This window comes from Capra hircus, chromosome 2 (genome assembly GCF_001704415.2).
Source record: "Capra hircus breed San Clemente chromosome 2, ASM170441v1, whole genome shotgun sequence".
NCBI classification, from domain to species: Eukaryota; Metazoa; Chordata; class Mammalia; order Artiodactyla; family Bovidae; genus Capra; species Capra hircus.
In genome coordinates, this window is record NC_030809.1 from 114,399,478 (window position 1) to 114,415,502 (window position 16,025).

At 39.3% G+C, this 16,025-nt stretch overlaps 1 protein-coding gene across 2 annotated transcripts in view; it reads right to left on the minus strand.

Moving 5' to 3' along the window:
• Positions 1 to 16,025, minus strand: part of CHN1 (chimerin 1) — a 208,509-nt gene that overhangs the window by 140,709 nt on the left and 51,775 nt on the right. For both annotated transcript variants that reach the window (XM_018064906.1, XM_018064912.1), the window contains one exon: positions 10,214 to 10,269. In XM_018064906.1, coding sequence (XP_017920395.1) covers positions 10,214 to 10,269 — 56 coding nt within the window. The remainder of the gene's footprint in view (positions 1 to 10,213; positions 10,270 to 16,025) is intronic.

Sequence of the window (16,025 nt, forward strand, 5' to 3'; positions counted from 1 at the left end):
TGACCCAGGGATCAAACCCATGTCTCCTGCATTGGCAGGTGAACTCTTTACTACCACGCCACCAGGGAAGCCGATAATGTGAATAACAAGTCTTCAACAAACCAAAAAAATAAAAACCACAGGAAAAAGCAGTGCCAGCACAGTGAAGGAGTGGGTACCTGTCAGAGAACTACATATTAACAAATGACATGCAGGGAAAAGATGACAAAAAAAACAAGGTCAAGAAGTGTCATGGAACTTAGAAAGGCTAACATTTATCATCCATTAATAGTAAAATCCAAATAGGAAAAGGAGTATGTCAAGTCTGTATATTGTCACCCTACTTATTTAACTTATATGCAGAGTACATCATGAGAAACGCTGGGCTGGAGGAAGTACAAGCTGGAATCAAGATTGCTGGGAGAAATATCAATAACCTCAGATATGCAGATAATACCACCCTTATGGCAGAAAGTGAAGAGGAACTAAAGAGCCTCTTGATGAAAGTGAAAGAGGAGAGTGAAAAAGTTGGCTTAAAGCTCAACATTCAGAAAACGAAGATCATGGCCTCTGGTCCCATCACTTCATGGGAAATAGATGGGGAAAAAGTGAAAACAGTGGCTAACTTTATTTTGGGGGGCTCCAAAATCACTGCAGATGGTGACTGCAGCCATGAAACTAAAAGACACTTACTACTTGGAAGGAAAGTTATGACCAACCTAGACAGCATATTCAAAAGCAGAGACATTACTTTGTCCACAAAGGTCCATCTAGTCAAGGCTATGGTTTTTCCAGCGGTCATGAATGGATGTTGACAGCTGAACTATAAAGAATTCTGAGTGCCAAAGAATTGATGCTTTTAAACTATGGTGTTGGAGAAGACTCTTGAGAGTCTCTTGGACTGCAAGGAGATCCAACCAGTCCATTCTGAAGGAGATCAGCCCTGGGATTTCTTTGGAAGGAATGATGCTGAAGCTGAAACTCCAGTACTTTGGCCACCTCATGTGAAGAGCTGACTCACTGGAAAAGACTCTGATGCTGGGAGGGATTGGGGGCAGGAGGAGAAGGGGACGACAGAGGATGAGATGGCTGGATGGCATCACTGACTCAATGAACATGAGTCTGAGTGATCTCCAGGAGTTGGTGATGGACAGGGAGGCCTGGAGAGAAGGCAATGGCACCCCTACTCCAGTACTCTTGCCTGGAAAATCCCATGGATGGAGGAGCCTGGTGTGCTGCAGTTCATGGGGTTGCTGAGAGTTGGCCACGACTCAGTGACTTAACTTTCAGTTTTCACTTTCATGCATTGGAAAAGGAAATGGCAACCCACTCCAGTGTTCTTGCCTGGAGAATCCCAGGGACAGCAGAGCCTGGTGGGCTGACATCTATGGGGTCACACAGAGTCGGACACGACTGAAGCGACTTAGCAGCAGCAGCAGCAGGGAGGCCTGGTGTGCTGCGATTCATGGGGTCGCAAAGAATCGGACACGACTGAGCGACTGAACTGCACTGAACTGAATTTTAGTTATCTGATTCTGGTTGATCCATGTTCAGTTAGCACAGGTCAGGGTGGGCAGTACTCAATCGCAATATTTAGATCAAAATTTGAAGTATTAAGGATACAGGATGCTTTCCATTGCGTTTTATACTTTATCCAAGAAAACACTAACTTTCAGCATGCCAAGCAGGATAGCCCTCTATGTGCTGTTGGATTTTACAAATTCAATAAAGAATATTTATATTTTTTAAAGCTCTGCAATTACTATATAGGGACTAGCTTCTTGATATTAGTTATTTTTTTATTAGTAGACTATATTAGGAAGGTGAATAGGTAAATTTTTAAAAATAACCTTCTTTTCCCACTATTTTCCCACCTTAGATTCAAATAACTTCTAGTAGTAGGGCTAAAGAGGTGGAAACTATCAATCTGTTTACATTAATAGTTCAACAGTAAAGGCATTTTTCTGCAATTATAGATGTAATCCCTTTTCAAATGTACTTCTACATCAAGGCATCATTAATTTTTTTACACTGAAGCATAAAGATGACATTAAAATATGGTGAAAGCGGGTTTTTGAATGGATAGGTTGATTTTTAAATAGTTGGTTTAATAATATTACTACTGAACATTCAAAAAATGCTTTCCAAATACAGTACATAATATAAGTGTTAAATAAGGGATCATCAAAACACCCAAGAAACATATGAGCATGATAATCTTTATTTCTATAGAGTCAAAAGTTAAGCTATAGGCTGTGTCAGCACAGAGGTAATCAGAACTGAAGAATATGATTTCAATTAAACTGCTTTCCTCCCACTCCTGTACCAAACTCATACTCTCACATAGCAGAGTATGTCCTCTGAAATAGAATAAATGTTAAATATGTGCTCTGTACCTCCCATTCATTTACTTAACAAGTCTTTATTAAGCACCTATACTTATGTGTCAAGCAATGTTCAAGGCACCCGGGAAATACTAATCAACAAAATAGAGTAATCTCTCTATGCTCACGGAGCTTATATTCAAGAAAAGAAAGAGAGCAATAAACATAATAGGTTATGAAATTATACAATATGTTACAGATTGAGAAGTGTTATGGAAACAAAGACAGGTGAGGACTGGAAATGCTGGGGGTGATGAAGTATAATTTTAAATACAGTGGTCAGGATGGGCCTCACTGAGATGAAGAGACTTGAAGGTTATGAACAAATTAGCCACGTGGATAGCAGAGAAAACGTCTAATAAGAGCCCAAGAGAAGCACACCTGGAGCATTTGACGAATACCATGAAGGCTGGTGCGGCCAAAGCAGGACAGGAGAGAAAATGAGCGACACAGAAATAGTAGATGAGCACAGCAAAGCAAAGCAGAGGTGGTGGTTAGACAGGGCCTTGTAAGTCATGCTAAGACTCGGCTTTCACTCTGAAACAGGAAACCAATGGTCAGGGAAGAAGAGTGACATGATCTGACTGAAGTTTCACAAAGAACATCCTACGATGAGAATTCAGACCAGGAGGGGAAAGATCAGTTAAGAGTCATTTCTGTTACACAGTAAGAGGGTAGAATAATTTAGTACGACAAATTGACTTCAATATATTGAAGTCTATTTCTTGCTAACATAGGCAGACCTCAGAGATACTGTGGATTCGGTTCCAGAACCCCACAATAATGCAAATATTGCAATAAAGTGAGTCTCACAAATTATTTGGTTTCCCAATGCATGTACATCAATATTTACATGCTACTGTGTAATAGCATTACAACTAAAAAATAATACACATATCTTAATTTTAAAATATGCTATTGCTAAAAAATGTTAACCATCACCTGAGCCTTCAGTGAGTCATAATCTGGTGCAAGGTCTTACTTAATATTGATGGCTGCTGACTGATAAGAGTGATGGCTGCTGAAGGTTGGGAAGCTGTGGCCATTTCTTAAAATAAGACAACAATGATGTCTGCCTCACCCATGGACTCTTCTTTTCATGAACAATTTCCCTGCAGCATGCAATACTATTTGGCAGCATGTTACCCAGAGTAAAACTTTCAAAGGGAGCCAATCCTCTCAAATTCTGCTTTATCAATTAAGTTTATGTAATATTCTAAAACCTTTGTCATTTCGACAGTCTTCACAGCACATTCCCCAGCACTTGACTCCACCTCAAGAAATCCCTTTCTTTGCTCATCCATAAGAAGTAACTCCTCATCTATTGATGTTTAACATGAGATTGCAGCAATTCAGTCACATCTTGAGGCTTCACTTCTAATCCTAGTTCTCTTGATATTTCTACCACATCTGCAGTTACTCCCTCCACTGAAGTCAAGAACCCCTCAAAGGCATCCATGAGGATTGCAATCAACTTCTTCCAAACTCCTGTTAATGTTGATATTTTGACCTCTTCCTGTGAATCATGAATTTTCTTCATGGCATCTAGAAAAAGGTGATTCCATTCCAGAAACTTTTCACTGGCTTTGCTTAGATCCATCTACAGAAATAAAACACATTTCTTAAATAATAAAGACCTAGAAGTCAAAATTACTCCTGATCCAAGCTGCAGGATGGATGCTGTGTTAAAAGCGGAAGGGTTAGTTGCTCAGTTGTGTCCGACTCTTTGTGAACCCATGGACTGTAGTGCCAAGCTCCTCTGTCCATGGGATTCTCCAGGCAAGAATAGTGGAGTGGGTTGCCATTTCCTTCTCCAGGGGGTCTTCCCAACCCAGGGATCAAACTCACATCTTCTACCTTGCAGGCAGACTCTACCACCTGAGCTACCGAGGAAGCCGTGCAGGCATGAAAAAAACATTAATCTCACATATCTCCATCAGAGCCCTTGGGTGATCAGGTGCATTGCCAATGAGCAGCAATATTTTGAAAGGAATAGCTTTTTCTGAGCAGTAGGTCTCAACAGTGGGCTTAAAATAGTAAAAAGTAACCTATGTTGTAAACAGATGAGCTGTCATCCAGGTTTTTTTGTTCCATTTATAGAGCACAAGCAGAGTAGATTTAGCCTAAGTCTTCAGGGCCCTAGGATTTTCAGAATGATAAATGAGCACTGGCCTCAACTCAAAAGTGACCATCTGCACTAGAGACCCTAACAAGACCCCTAACCCTGTCCTCCAAAGCCAAGCATTGACTTTTCCTCTCGAGCCATGAAAGACCTAGATGACTACTCTTCCCATGTAAAGATACCAATTCCAATTTTATACACACTGAAAATCTGTTGTTTTGCTGATCAGTGTGTATAAAGTTGGAATTGGTATCTTCTGGATACTTGCTGTAGCTTGTATATCAGCACTGGCTGCTTTATCCTGCACTGTGATGTTACGCGATGGCTTCTTTCCTTAAACCTCAGGATCCAATGTTTGCTAGCTTCAGACTTTTCTTCTGCACCTTCCTCACCTCTCTCAGTCTTCACAGAATTGAGTTAGGACCTTGCTCTGGATCAGGCTTTGGCTTAAGGAAATGTGGTGGTTGGTCTGATCTTCTATCCAGACCATGGCAACTCTCTCTACATCAGCTATTAACTATTTCACTGTCTTATCATTTGTGTGTTCACTGGAGTGGCACTTTTCAGGAACTTTTCTTTTGCATTCACAACCTGGCTACCTGTTCAGCACAAGAGGCCTACCTTTTTGGTCCATCTCAGCTTTCAACGAACCTTCCCTACTAAGCTTAATCATGCCAAGCTTCTGATTCAAAGTGAGAGATGTGCAATTCTTTCTTTCACATAAACACTTAAGAAGCTATTACAAGCACTATCAATTGGCCTAATTTCAATATCGTTGTGTCTCAGGGAATAGGGAGGCCTGAGGAGGAGAGAGACGGGTGGAATGGCCAGTCAGTAGAGCAGTCAGAAAACCCACATTTATTAAGTCCGCCATCTTAAGTGGAGGTGGTTAATGGTGCCCCCAAACAATTACAGACTGGTTCCAAATAGGAAAAGGAGTACGTCAAGGCTGTATATTGTCACCCTGCTTATTTAACTTATATGCAGAGTACATCATGAGAAACGCTGGACTGGAAGAAACACAAGCTGGAATCAAGATTGCCAGGAGAAATATCAATAACCTCAGATAGGCAGATGACACCACCCTTATGGCAGAAAGTGAAGAGGAACTAAAAAGCCTCTTGATGAAAGTGAAAGAGGAGAGTGAAAAAGTTGGCTTAAAGCTCAACATTCAGAAAACGAGTATCATGGCATCCAGTCCCATCACTTCATGGCAAATAGATGGAGAGTCAGTGGAAACAGTGTCAGACTTCATTTTTCAGGGCTCCAAAATCACTGCAGATGGTGATTGCAGCCATGAAATTAAAAGACGCTTACTCCTTGGAAGAAAAGTTATGACCAACCTAGACAGCATATTCAAAAGCAGAGACATTACTTTGCTGACTAAGGTCCATCTAGTCAAGGCTATGGTTTTTCCAGTAGTCATGTATGGATGTGAGAGTTGGACTGTGAAGAAGGCTGAGCGCCGAAGAATTGATGCTTTTGAACTGTGGTGTTGGAGAAGACTCTTGAGAATCCCTTGGACTGCAAGGAGATCCAACCCGTCCGTTCTGAAGGAGATCAGCCCTGGGATTTCTTTGGAAGGAATGATGCTAAAGCTGAAACTCCAGTACTTTGGCCACCTCATGCGAAGAGTTGACTCACTGGAAAAGACTTTGATGCTGGGAGGGATTGGAGGCAGGAGGAGAAGGGGACGACAGAGGATGAGATGGCTGGACGGCATCACGGACTCGATGGATGTGAGTCTGAGTGAACTCCGGGAGTTGGTGATGGACAGGGAGGCCTGGCGTGCTGCGATTCATGGGGTCGCAAGGAGTCAGACACGACTGAGCGACTCGACTGAATTGAACTGAACTGAAAACAATTACAATAGTAACACTGTTCACAGATCACCAGAACAAAATGTCAACAATGCAAAATTTGAAATATTGTGGGAATTCTCAAAATGTGACAGAGAGACACAAAGTGAGCAAATGCTGTTGGAAAAATGGCTCTGACAGACTTGTGTGAAACGCAGGGTTGCCACAAACCTTCAATTTGTTAATGTAATATCTGCAGAGCACAACAAAACTAAGTATGAAAGTGGAAGTCACTCAGTTATATCCAGGCCAGAATACTGGAGTGGGTAGCCGTTCCCTTCTCCAGGGGATCTTCCCAACTCAGGGATTGAACCCAGGTCTCCTGCATAGCAGGCGGACTACCAGCTGAGCCACAAGTGAAGCCTAAGCATACTGGAGTTGGGTACCCTATCCCTTCTCCAGCGGATCTTCCTGACCCAGGGTTCGAACTGGGGTCTCCTGCTTTGCAGGTGGATTCTTTACCAACTGAGCTATCAGGGAAGCAAAAACTAAGTATGCCTGTATATAATTTCTAGGTAAGTATTCAGGTCAAGAACACAACTGTCTTACATCCAGATATCTTCCATCTTGTAGCTCCACCATTTCCTTGTCAAGAGTTCCTAGTTTTTATCTGAATTCAAGCAGAAGGTAAAAATAATTCAGAAGGACTTGGGTGGAAAGTTTTAATGGACCCGACGTTAAGCTTCACTTCTGTTCCACAAGAGAAAACTGTCACATGGACATGACTATTGAAAAAAGAGAAAAAAGCTGATGAAATTTAGAGTAACCTTATTTCCAAAGAAAGAATGGATTTGGGTGGGAATCTAACAGTTTCCAAAGTACGTACCTGAATGGTAGCTATGGAGATAATAAGAAATGGTAGAATTCTAGACATGTTCTGGACTTATTCTGAAGACAGACCCAATAGGACTTCCTGATGGATTAATTGTGCAGAGTTGATAGAGAATAAAATAAAAAGCAATCAAGGATGATGCATGGTTTGGATTGGTTCAACTGTAAGTAAGGAACTGCCAGTAACTGAGATGTGGAAGGCTCTGGTAAAGCAGGTTTGGGAAGGAGGATAAAGGTCAGTTCTCCTTTGGACGTGTCATATTTGGGATGCCCACTAGATAACTGGAAGAGGAGGTAGAGCAGACACTGGGTATTTAGTCTGGAATTTGGGGAGAGTGAACTGGACTGGAAATGTAATCAAGACCATGTGATTATTCTATTCACATATAACTTTTTACTCAATGTTTTCATGTCCAATGATAAATCCCTGCTAGACTCAATTATTAGTGAAAAAATCATTACCATTCTTTCTGCATTTTTAGCTACTAGTCTACTGGAAAGAAAAATCTTCTCCCCTTTGTTTTCCTCTTTGTATTGGGGAAGGTTTTTCTTTTTTTCCTTAAGTAACATTATAGACTTACAAAATCTCTTTTCATTCAATGTGTTGTAATTCATTACTATCATTCTTTCTTATGTGAAACTGTCCCAAATTTTGCTTGTAGGAACTCTTCAAGGGAGATCCTATGTGTTTTTGACACATCCTCATCCACCTGCTTTCTGATGTAAGATGTTCCCAGACCTCCCACCCCTATATTCTAGAATCAGGCAATTTCTCGAAGGAGCACTGACTCCTTTTAGTAGGAAATAGCACTTGGAAACTAAAATCTGAGTACTGGTTTTATTCATTCTTACTGGAACATTTCTTCTAAGACCTTTCCATGAAGTGAGATGGAAAATATATTTTTAAAAATCTATAAGGTCATATTGATACCTCGAATTCAAATTCAGTTCCACAGTGTGTTTGTCATTTTCCTCGCATTTGTATCTCCTAAAACTTTGGTTGGACTTCCCTGGTGGCTCAGACAGTAAAGTGTCTGTCTACAATGTGGGAGACCCAGGTTCGATCCTTGGGTTGGGAAGATTCCCTGGACAAGGAAATGGCAATCCACTCCAGTACTATTGCCTAGAAAACCCCATGGACAGAGGAGCCTGGTAGGCTACAGTCCATGGGGTCGCAAAGAGTCGGACATGACTGAGCGAGTTCCCCAAAATCCAATATAACCACTCCTTTGCTCTATCCTATGCTACAACAAGATAACTGCACAATTTCTGAACAAGCACCAGTAACAACAACAAACCAACTAACTATAGTTAAAACATCTTTTCATAGGTTTCAGATCTTGGAATAGTTCCTTCTACATCTGTAGAGCCAAAACAATACGTTTAAAGCTACTTAATTTGGGGTGATTTGTTGCCATTCAGTTGCTCAGTAGTGTCTGACTCTGTGACCCCATGGACTGTAGCATGCCAGGCTTCCGTGTCCTTCACCATTTCCTGGAGCTTGCTCAAACCCATGTCCATTGAGTCAGTGATGCCATGCAACCATCTCATCCTCTGTCGTCCCCTTCTCCCCCTGCCTTCAATCTGTTCCAGCATCAGGGTCTTTTCAAATGAGCTGACACTTCACATCAGTTGGCCAAATATTGGAGCTTCAGTTTCAGTATCAGTCCTTCCAAGGAATATTCAGGACTGCTTTCCTTTAGGATTGACTGGTTTGATCTCCTTGCATTCCAAGGGATTCTCAAGAGTCGTCTCCAACACCACTGTTGGAAGGCATCAATTCTTCGGCACTAGCCTTCCTTACAGTCCAACTCTCACATCCATACACGACTACTGGAAAAACTGTAGCTTTGACTATACGGACCTTTGTCAGCAAAGGGGTGATAACCTTATGGATTTGTTACGTTCACTTGTTTCTATTTGTATTCAATTTCAGAGTTTTTTAAATCCTTTCTATTTAATTTCGTTATTTAAATATGTGAGACACTTGCATAGGTCAGAAGTAAGACACCCTCAGAGAAGTCTCACTTCCACCCTTACCCCTCTACACTGCTCCTCACCCACTCCTTATGGAAAACTATTTCACTATTATCTGGGTTAACCTTCCTGCATTTCTCTTTTGCAAAAGTAAGATTTATTTCTCTCTTATTTTCCCTTCTTTATTACCAAATAGGGATCATAATTACTACATATAAATTCTGTATATGGAAATAATCCATATCAGCTCATAGAATTCTTCCTTATTCTTTTTAGTATTGTAATTTATGCAATCAGTTGCCTAGGAACATTTAGATTTTTTTCAACATTCTGCCATTACAAATAATCCTACAGTGAAAACCTTTTGAGCATACACTACTTCATATTTTTACAGGCAATTCATCAGAGATATTCAGAGTAGAATCTGGACTGCTAGGTCAAATGATAAATGTAGATGTTAGACATTACAAAACTACCATATAAAGTTGTAGCATTTCACATTCCCATCAGCAATGAGTGCCTATTTCCTCACAGGTTTACCAACTAAGAGTATATTCTAAGTTGCTGAACGTTTGCCAATCTGAAAAGTGAAAATTTTCACTGTATATTTCAATTTGCATTTCTCTTATTAATGAAGTTGAACATCTTTTCATATATTATCATGCCATATATATATCACTTTTGGTGAACTGTCCATGACTTTTGCTTTTTAAAATCATGATTTAAATCTTTTATTGATGGAAAAATTACTTCAATAATGTTACAATGATGCCTTCAAACTCTGTTTTAAGAAGTAAAGATAAAACAATAAGAAATGGAAGAATGTATAAATTCACTGAAAAGAATACTAACATCACTTAAAACTATATTGTCTTATTCTATCCTGTTCCAAATAGTCTATTAAAAAGTGAGAAGACTGTTAAGAAAAATGCATTCAAGTTACAATTTTATGATAAGTAGCATTAACAGTTAATCCCACAAACAACCGCACCACTGAAAAAGGTCAAAGTTTGGGAAACAAATGATTGACAGACATTTCATAATGGTTTCATTACACCCACCTCATTAGTACAGGTAATTCTCCGAGGATGAGGGGCTTCTTGTTGCAGTTGATATACTGGGAAGTTAGAAAATAAAAGATGTCAGTTTCCCTTATGCAGAACATCTGAACATATTAGGAGTCAAAACCTGCCTGCTTTTTAACTTTCATAAGGAAACTGTGGTACAGTCCTATTTGCTATTAGATTAAATTTTGTTATGAAAAAAGTAAAGAAAGTAAGCCAAAGTATATTTAGTGAAAGCCCAGAAGCAAACACAAATAAAAAAATTATAAGCCACAGAAGTGTTACAACAACTCAATACTGGATATTTGGCTCTGTTCTCCATAATCTGGTCATTTATTTTCCTCAATTTTTATGGACATATTACATAAAGAATGTCTCCGTTATAAACAAATAATAGTTGTGTATTTTAACAGCACATTATTAAGTGCCAAACTTGAAACTAAAATTAGGATTTATAGGCTAGATGTAACACATACAGTTTTTCCCCTCTATTTATCTTGTGAAAATATATCTTCAAATATAATCTCTCTTAGAAACAAAGTTTCTGAGCCAAAGTTACCACCACTTATTCAACTAGGGTAAATGCAGCAAGAGAGAATTCAAACACCAAATAGCTAGCCAGAGGATAATTTTTTGGACATCTGAAAATGGACTGGTGAAAAACTTTGTCAATACCATGACCTTCTAAGGGCTTCCCAGGTGGCTCAATGGTAAAGAATCTGCCTGCCAATGCAGGAGCCGCAGGTTCAATCCGTAGGTCAGGAAGATCCCCTGCAGAAGGAAAGGCAACCCACTCCAGTGTTCTTGCCAGGATAATCCCAGGGATAGAGGAACCTGACTGGCTACAGTCCATGGGGTTGCAATGAGTCAGACACGTATGTCCTCTTAAGCCTCACTTCAGGCTTTTTGACTTGACACAAAGAAAAAAACAGAAGAATGTATGGTTATCAGAGAATGTGTTTATGTAGGTCTAAGTTTATCTCTTGGAGAAGATCTGTTTTCTATTTCTACACATATAATCAACATATAACTGAATTTAACAGCGTATTTAAATACGTAGACATTTGGTCAATGTAATATCTGGGACAGCATCTGGGATTGTCAAATAATACAAGGCTCACATTTCAAGTGGACATATTATATATACTCTGCCTCTGACGATATTCACAAATAGTGCGGAGACATATTTAAATATATACAGTTAGACTATGTATATGTGTGTATGAAAGTGAAAGCCGCTCAGTCATTTCCGACTCTTTGCGACCCCACGGATTATATACAGTCCATGGGATTCTCCAGGCCAGAATACTGGAGTGGATAGCCTTTCCCTTCTCCAGGGGATCTTCCCAACCCAGGTCTCCTGCACTGCATATGGGTTCTTTACCATCAGAGCCACCAGAGGAGCCTGTGTGTGTGTACATACAGTAAATATACTAAGAACACACACAGATACACATCACTGTTCTGTACACTGTTCTGTGTTGCCTTTTATGTAAAGGCAACAAAGTACTGAAATTGCAAATGTGAACTCTGGAACTAGACCACCTGGAATTTGAATGCTGGTGCTCTGCCACTAACACTGCATACTAAGCATCAGTTTTCATCATTTGAAAATGGGGATAACAACAGTTCCTACTTTACAGATTACTGAAAGGATTAAATACTGTATGTAAAAGACTTAAAACGGTCTCCAGCATATGATAAACAACAAAGATTAGCTGTTTTTATATGTAGGTGACTGATACGAATACAGAAAATTCTTTACAATAAATATTTGATTATCACAATGATCTTCAGGTCATCACCAAAACATAACAACATGGTAATGTTATGATTTAAAAGGTGCCAAGAAGATGGAGCTTTACTGTTTAAGAATCAAAAAAGAAACAAAACACTTCCTCATTTAATAATGTTTGACATCTACTGATAGAAATGTATTCCTTTGCCTTATTCTCCTTGTTGCAAAAATCCCTAAGAGACAAAATATATTAAAATAGTTTAGATAACCATATTTTATGGTGAAAGTTGGTTTTTCAAAAATACTTCCGTGAATATGTTTTTTATGGATTAGAGAGATGATATGAAGGGAATAATTCTGAGATGGGAAGGGAAGAGAGAAAGCAGTGACAATAAATTTGTGTGGCCCACTTAGCGAGAGCACATGTGCGTCACCAGCGCGTACATGTTGCGTTGCTTCAACTGTGTCCAACTTTGCGACCCTATGGACCATAGGCTCCTCTGTCCATGGAATTCTCCAGGGAAGAATACTGGGGTGAGGTGCCATGCCCTCCTCCAGGGGATGTTCCCAACCCAGGGATGGAACCTGCATCTCCTGGATTTCCCACAATGGCAGGCAGGGTCTTTACCACTGGAGACACATGTGAAGCCCAGAGATAACTGTGAATCTCCATCCTCCCAAGAGGACCAAAACATGATTTGCAAAAAGGTCCATTCTTCAGGTCCATTTCTCCCTATTTGTAACTAAGATGTGAAAATTCAGTTCACATTTCTGTTTTGAGCAGTAGTTTTCCTTTGTCAAAAAAATGTTTTAGAAAGTAGGGTCACCTATGGAAACTCAATTATGAGAACTGAGTAGTGCCCAAGGAGGACATTACAAGTTATCAGAGAAAGTGAAGTGTTGATTTTGAGTAAAAGCACAAAAATACTGCAGCATCTGGTTATCATCAGTGATGCAGCTACCTTTTCAGTAAGCAAGTATTAAGACAAGCTAGTACGAAAAAGAGTGATAACCTCATTAGAATTTTACTCTTTGCTTCCATCAGTTTCAAAGGGTACAGTTCTGTTTGATTGAGAAGAGTAATTTTTAGACAAACACCTCCCCTATTGGCCTGGTACCAGGGTTAGTCTAGCTCTATGACTCATTTTTAATAAAAATACATATAAAGGGAGGGTTTTTGAATATTGGATATAACTGAATATAACATAATTCAGGGAATGTTCATCAAAAGGATCATAAAAAATCATAAACTGTAATTGCTAAGTCACTTCAGTTGTGTCCGACTCTGTGCGACCCCATAGACGGCAGCCCACGAGGCTCCCCCGTCCCTGGAATTCTCCAGGCAAGAACACTGGAGTGGGTTGCCATTTCCTTCTCCAATGCATGAAAGTGAAAAGTGAAAGGGAAGTCGCTCAGTCGTCTCCGACTCTTTGCGACCCCATGGACTGCAGCCTACCAGGCTCCTCCATCCATGGGATTTTCCAGACAAGAGTACTGGAGTGGGGTGTCATCGCCTTCACAGAAACTATAATTAATAAAGAATAACTAAGTCAGGCCCTTCTAAATTTAGAAGGTTTTTTTTTTTTTTTGTAATTTAACCTGATATATGGGGAAACTGGAAACAGTGTCAGACTTTATTTTGGGGGCTCCAAAATCACTGCAGATGGTGATGGCAGCCATGAAATTAAAAGATGCTTACTACTTGGAAGAAAAGTTATGACCAACCTAGATAGCATATTGAAAAGCAGAGACATTACTTTGCCAACAAAGGTCCATCTAGTCAAGGCTATGGTTTTTCCAGTAGTCATGTATGGATGTGAGAGTTGGACTGTGAAGAAAGCTGAGTGCCGAAGAATTGATGCTTTTGAACTGTGGTGTTGGAGAAGACTCTTGAGAGTCCCTTGGACTGCAAGGAGATCCAACCAGTCCATCCTAAAGGAGATCAGTCCTGGTTGTTCTGTGGAAAGAATGATGCTAAAGCTGAAACTCCAGTACTTTAGCCACCTCATGTGAAGAGTTGACTCATTGGAAAAGACTTTGATGCTGGGAGGGATTGTGGGCAGGAGGAGAAGGGGACGACCGAGGATGAGATGGCTGGATGGCATCACCGACTCGATGGACATGAGTTTGAGTGACGTCCGGGAGTTGGTGATGGACAGGGAGGCCTGGCGTGCTGCAGTTCACAGGGTTGCAAAGAGTCGGACATGACTGAGCGACTGAGCTGAACTGAAATGAAGCTGAAAGTCAGCTGACACTTAAATTGAACAATCATATAATAATTCACCAAAAATTAATAGCCAAATTCAAGATGAGAAGATGTATGATTAAAGTACTCAACATTTTTCAATCACCTCAAAAGTGTCAATATTTATGTACTTCTTACAGAAATTCTTAGTACCTAGAGACAATACACTGTGAATCACGTTCAGAGTCCACAAGCTGGCATCTTGAGGTCAAAATTGGCTTACATGTGTTTTTTCAGCATCTGTTTTTTAAATTAAAGTTTGTTTTTAACATTTAAAAATTAAAGAGATTTAGCAACAAAAATAAAAGCAAAAGAGAATTCCAGCTCCTCTTGAAACTTTTAGGCCCCTGGTTGATTTCAAGAAAGACATATTGAAAAGCAACAAAACTGCATTTAAGAGTTCTCAACTTGGACATCTTGCTAACTCCTACTAAATTATTGGTTTGAATTCATAAGGTATTAGAATTATGTTCTAACAAGATCAACTGAACCAAAATCAGAATGCACAAAATAGACACAGGTTAAATGTTTCTTATAGAATCACAGTGAAAACAAGTTTCTTATAGAATCACATTATGAAAAGCTGCTCCGACCCCACCAAGCTAAAGACAGAAGAAAAATCCTTAACATGCTGCAACTTTTGACATGAGAATGTAACTAACTGTCCCCTTCGGTTTTATAGATGTAGGACAGAATAGACGTGAACAATCAAAACATTCTGAATAGCTTTCATTCTGCTTGTGTCTCCTTATGTGGACAGACATACATGATTTTTTAAAAGTCTCAATCCATTTAGATTTTATCACACCATTTTGAGAATTAATTATAAAAATTTAAGTCACAATATAGAGAAGGTAACATATGCATTATGGTTTGTCAGTCCCAAAGATGAACAAACAGAATTTGTTACTTATCAACTCTGAATAAGGCATATATAGGAATTAAACAAAATGTCACGGCTCAATTACTGAGGGTACAGGGCAGGGCCTTTTACCCCAGTAACTTAGAACTTCAATCACTCATGATGATGAAATAAGGGCGTCACAGACTTGTTAGTTCTAAAAAAACCTTTCCTATTAAAATGCACAGACTCTAGGACATGTGGACTTCTCACAGTATTATTATTAAATACCTTACTGGGGATTATTTACAGTTACCTGGACATCAAACTGTAAAAGTGACTGTGAGTGGCAAAGGCAAAAGAAACAAAAAGAAAACAAAAGAATTCAACCCACATCTCCATTTTTTTCTAGAATCAGAATTTTGACAAACATATTTAACAATCTAAACAATCATCATACCAAACAATTACTTCAATGTGAGAATGTAATTCTTACATGTTTCTCATTAGTTAAAATGTGCACATATACAAGTTCTTAGACAACATCATGATTTCATAAAGTAATTTCACATGACTCATTTTAAATATGGGATGGGCCTTTCAGCTTAGCTTTAACAGTTTAACATAAAATTTCCTTGAATTGGAAGTTTTTGCATTTGATGGTCAGAAAACAAAGTCTATTCTAATAATCTCCTCCTTGTTCTACTGCTAAAATGATGAGGGGTGGCAGTGTTCTTCAGGCTTGAAGTCACTAAAAGAAACTATTAAAACTCAGTATTATCACCAAAATAAAAGAGGAAATATGCCATTTTAAAGACAAACGGTTGCTACTCTAAGACATATGAAGAAACAGAAAATACAAATTGCATATACCACATTTAGCAGTCAACGTGCTACAGGAGGAAAAATCACCACCATGATTAAATAACAGTCTGAGGTTTTATAAATGCTCTTACATTAAAATGTGCAAGGCACAAGTCAGAGC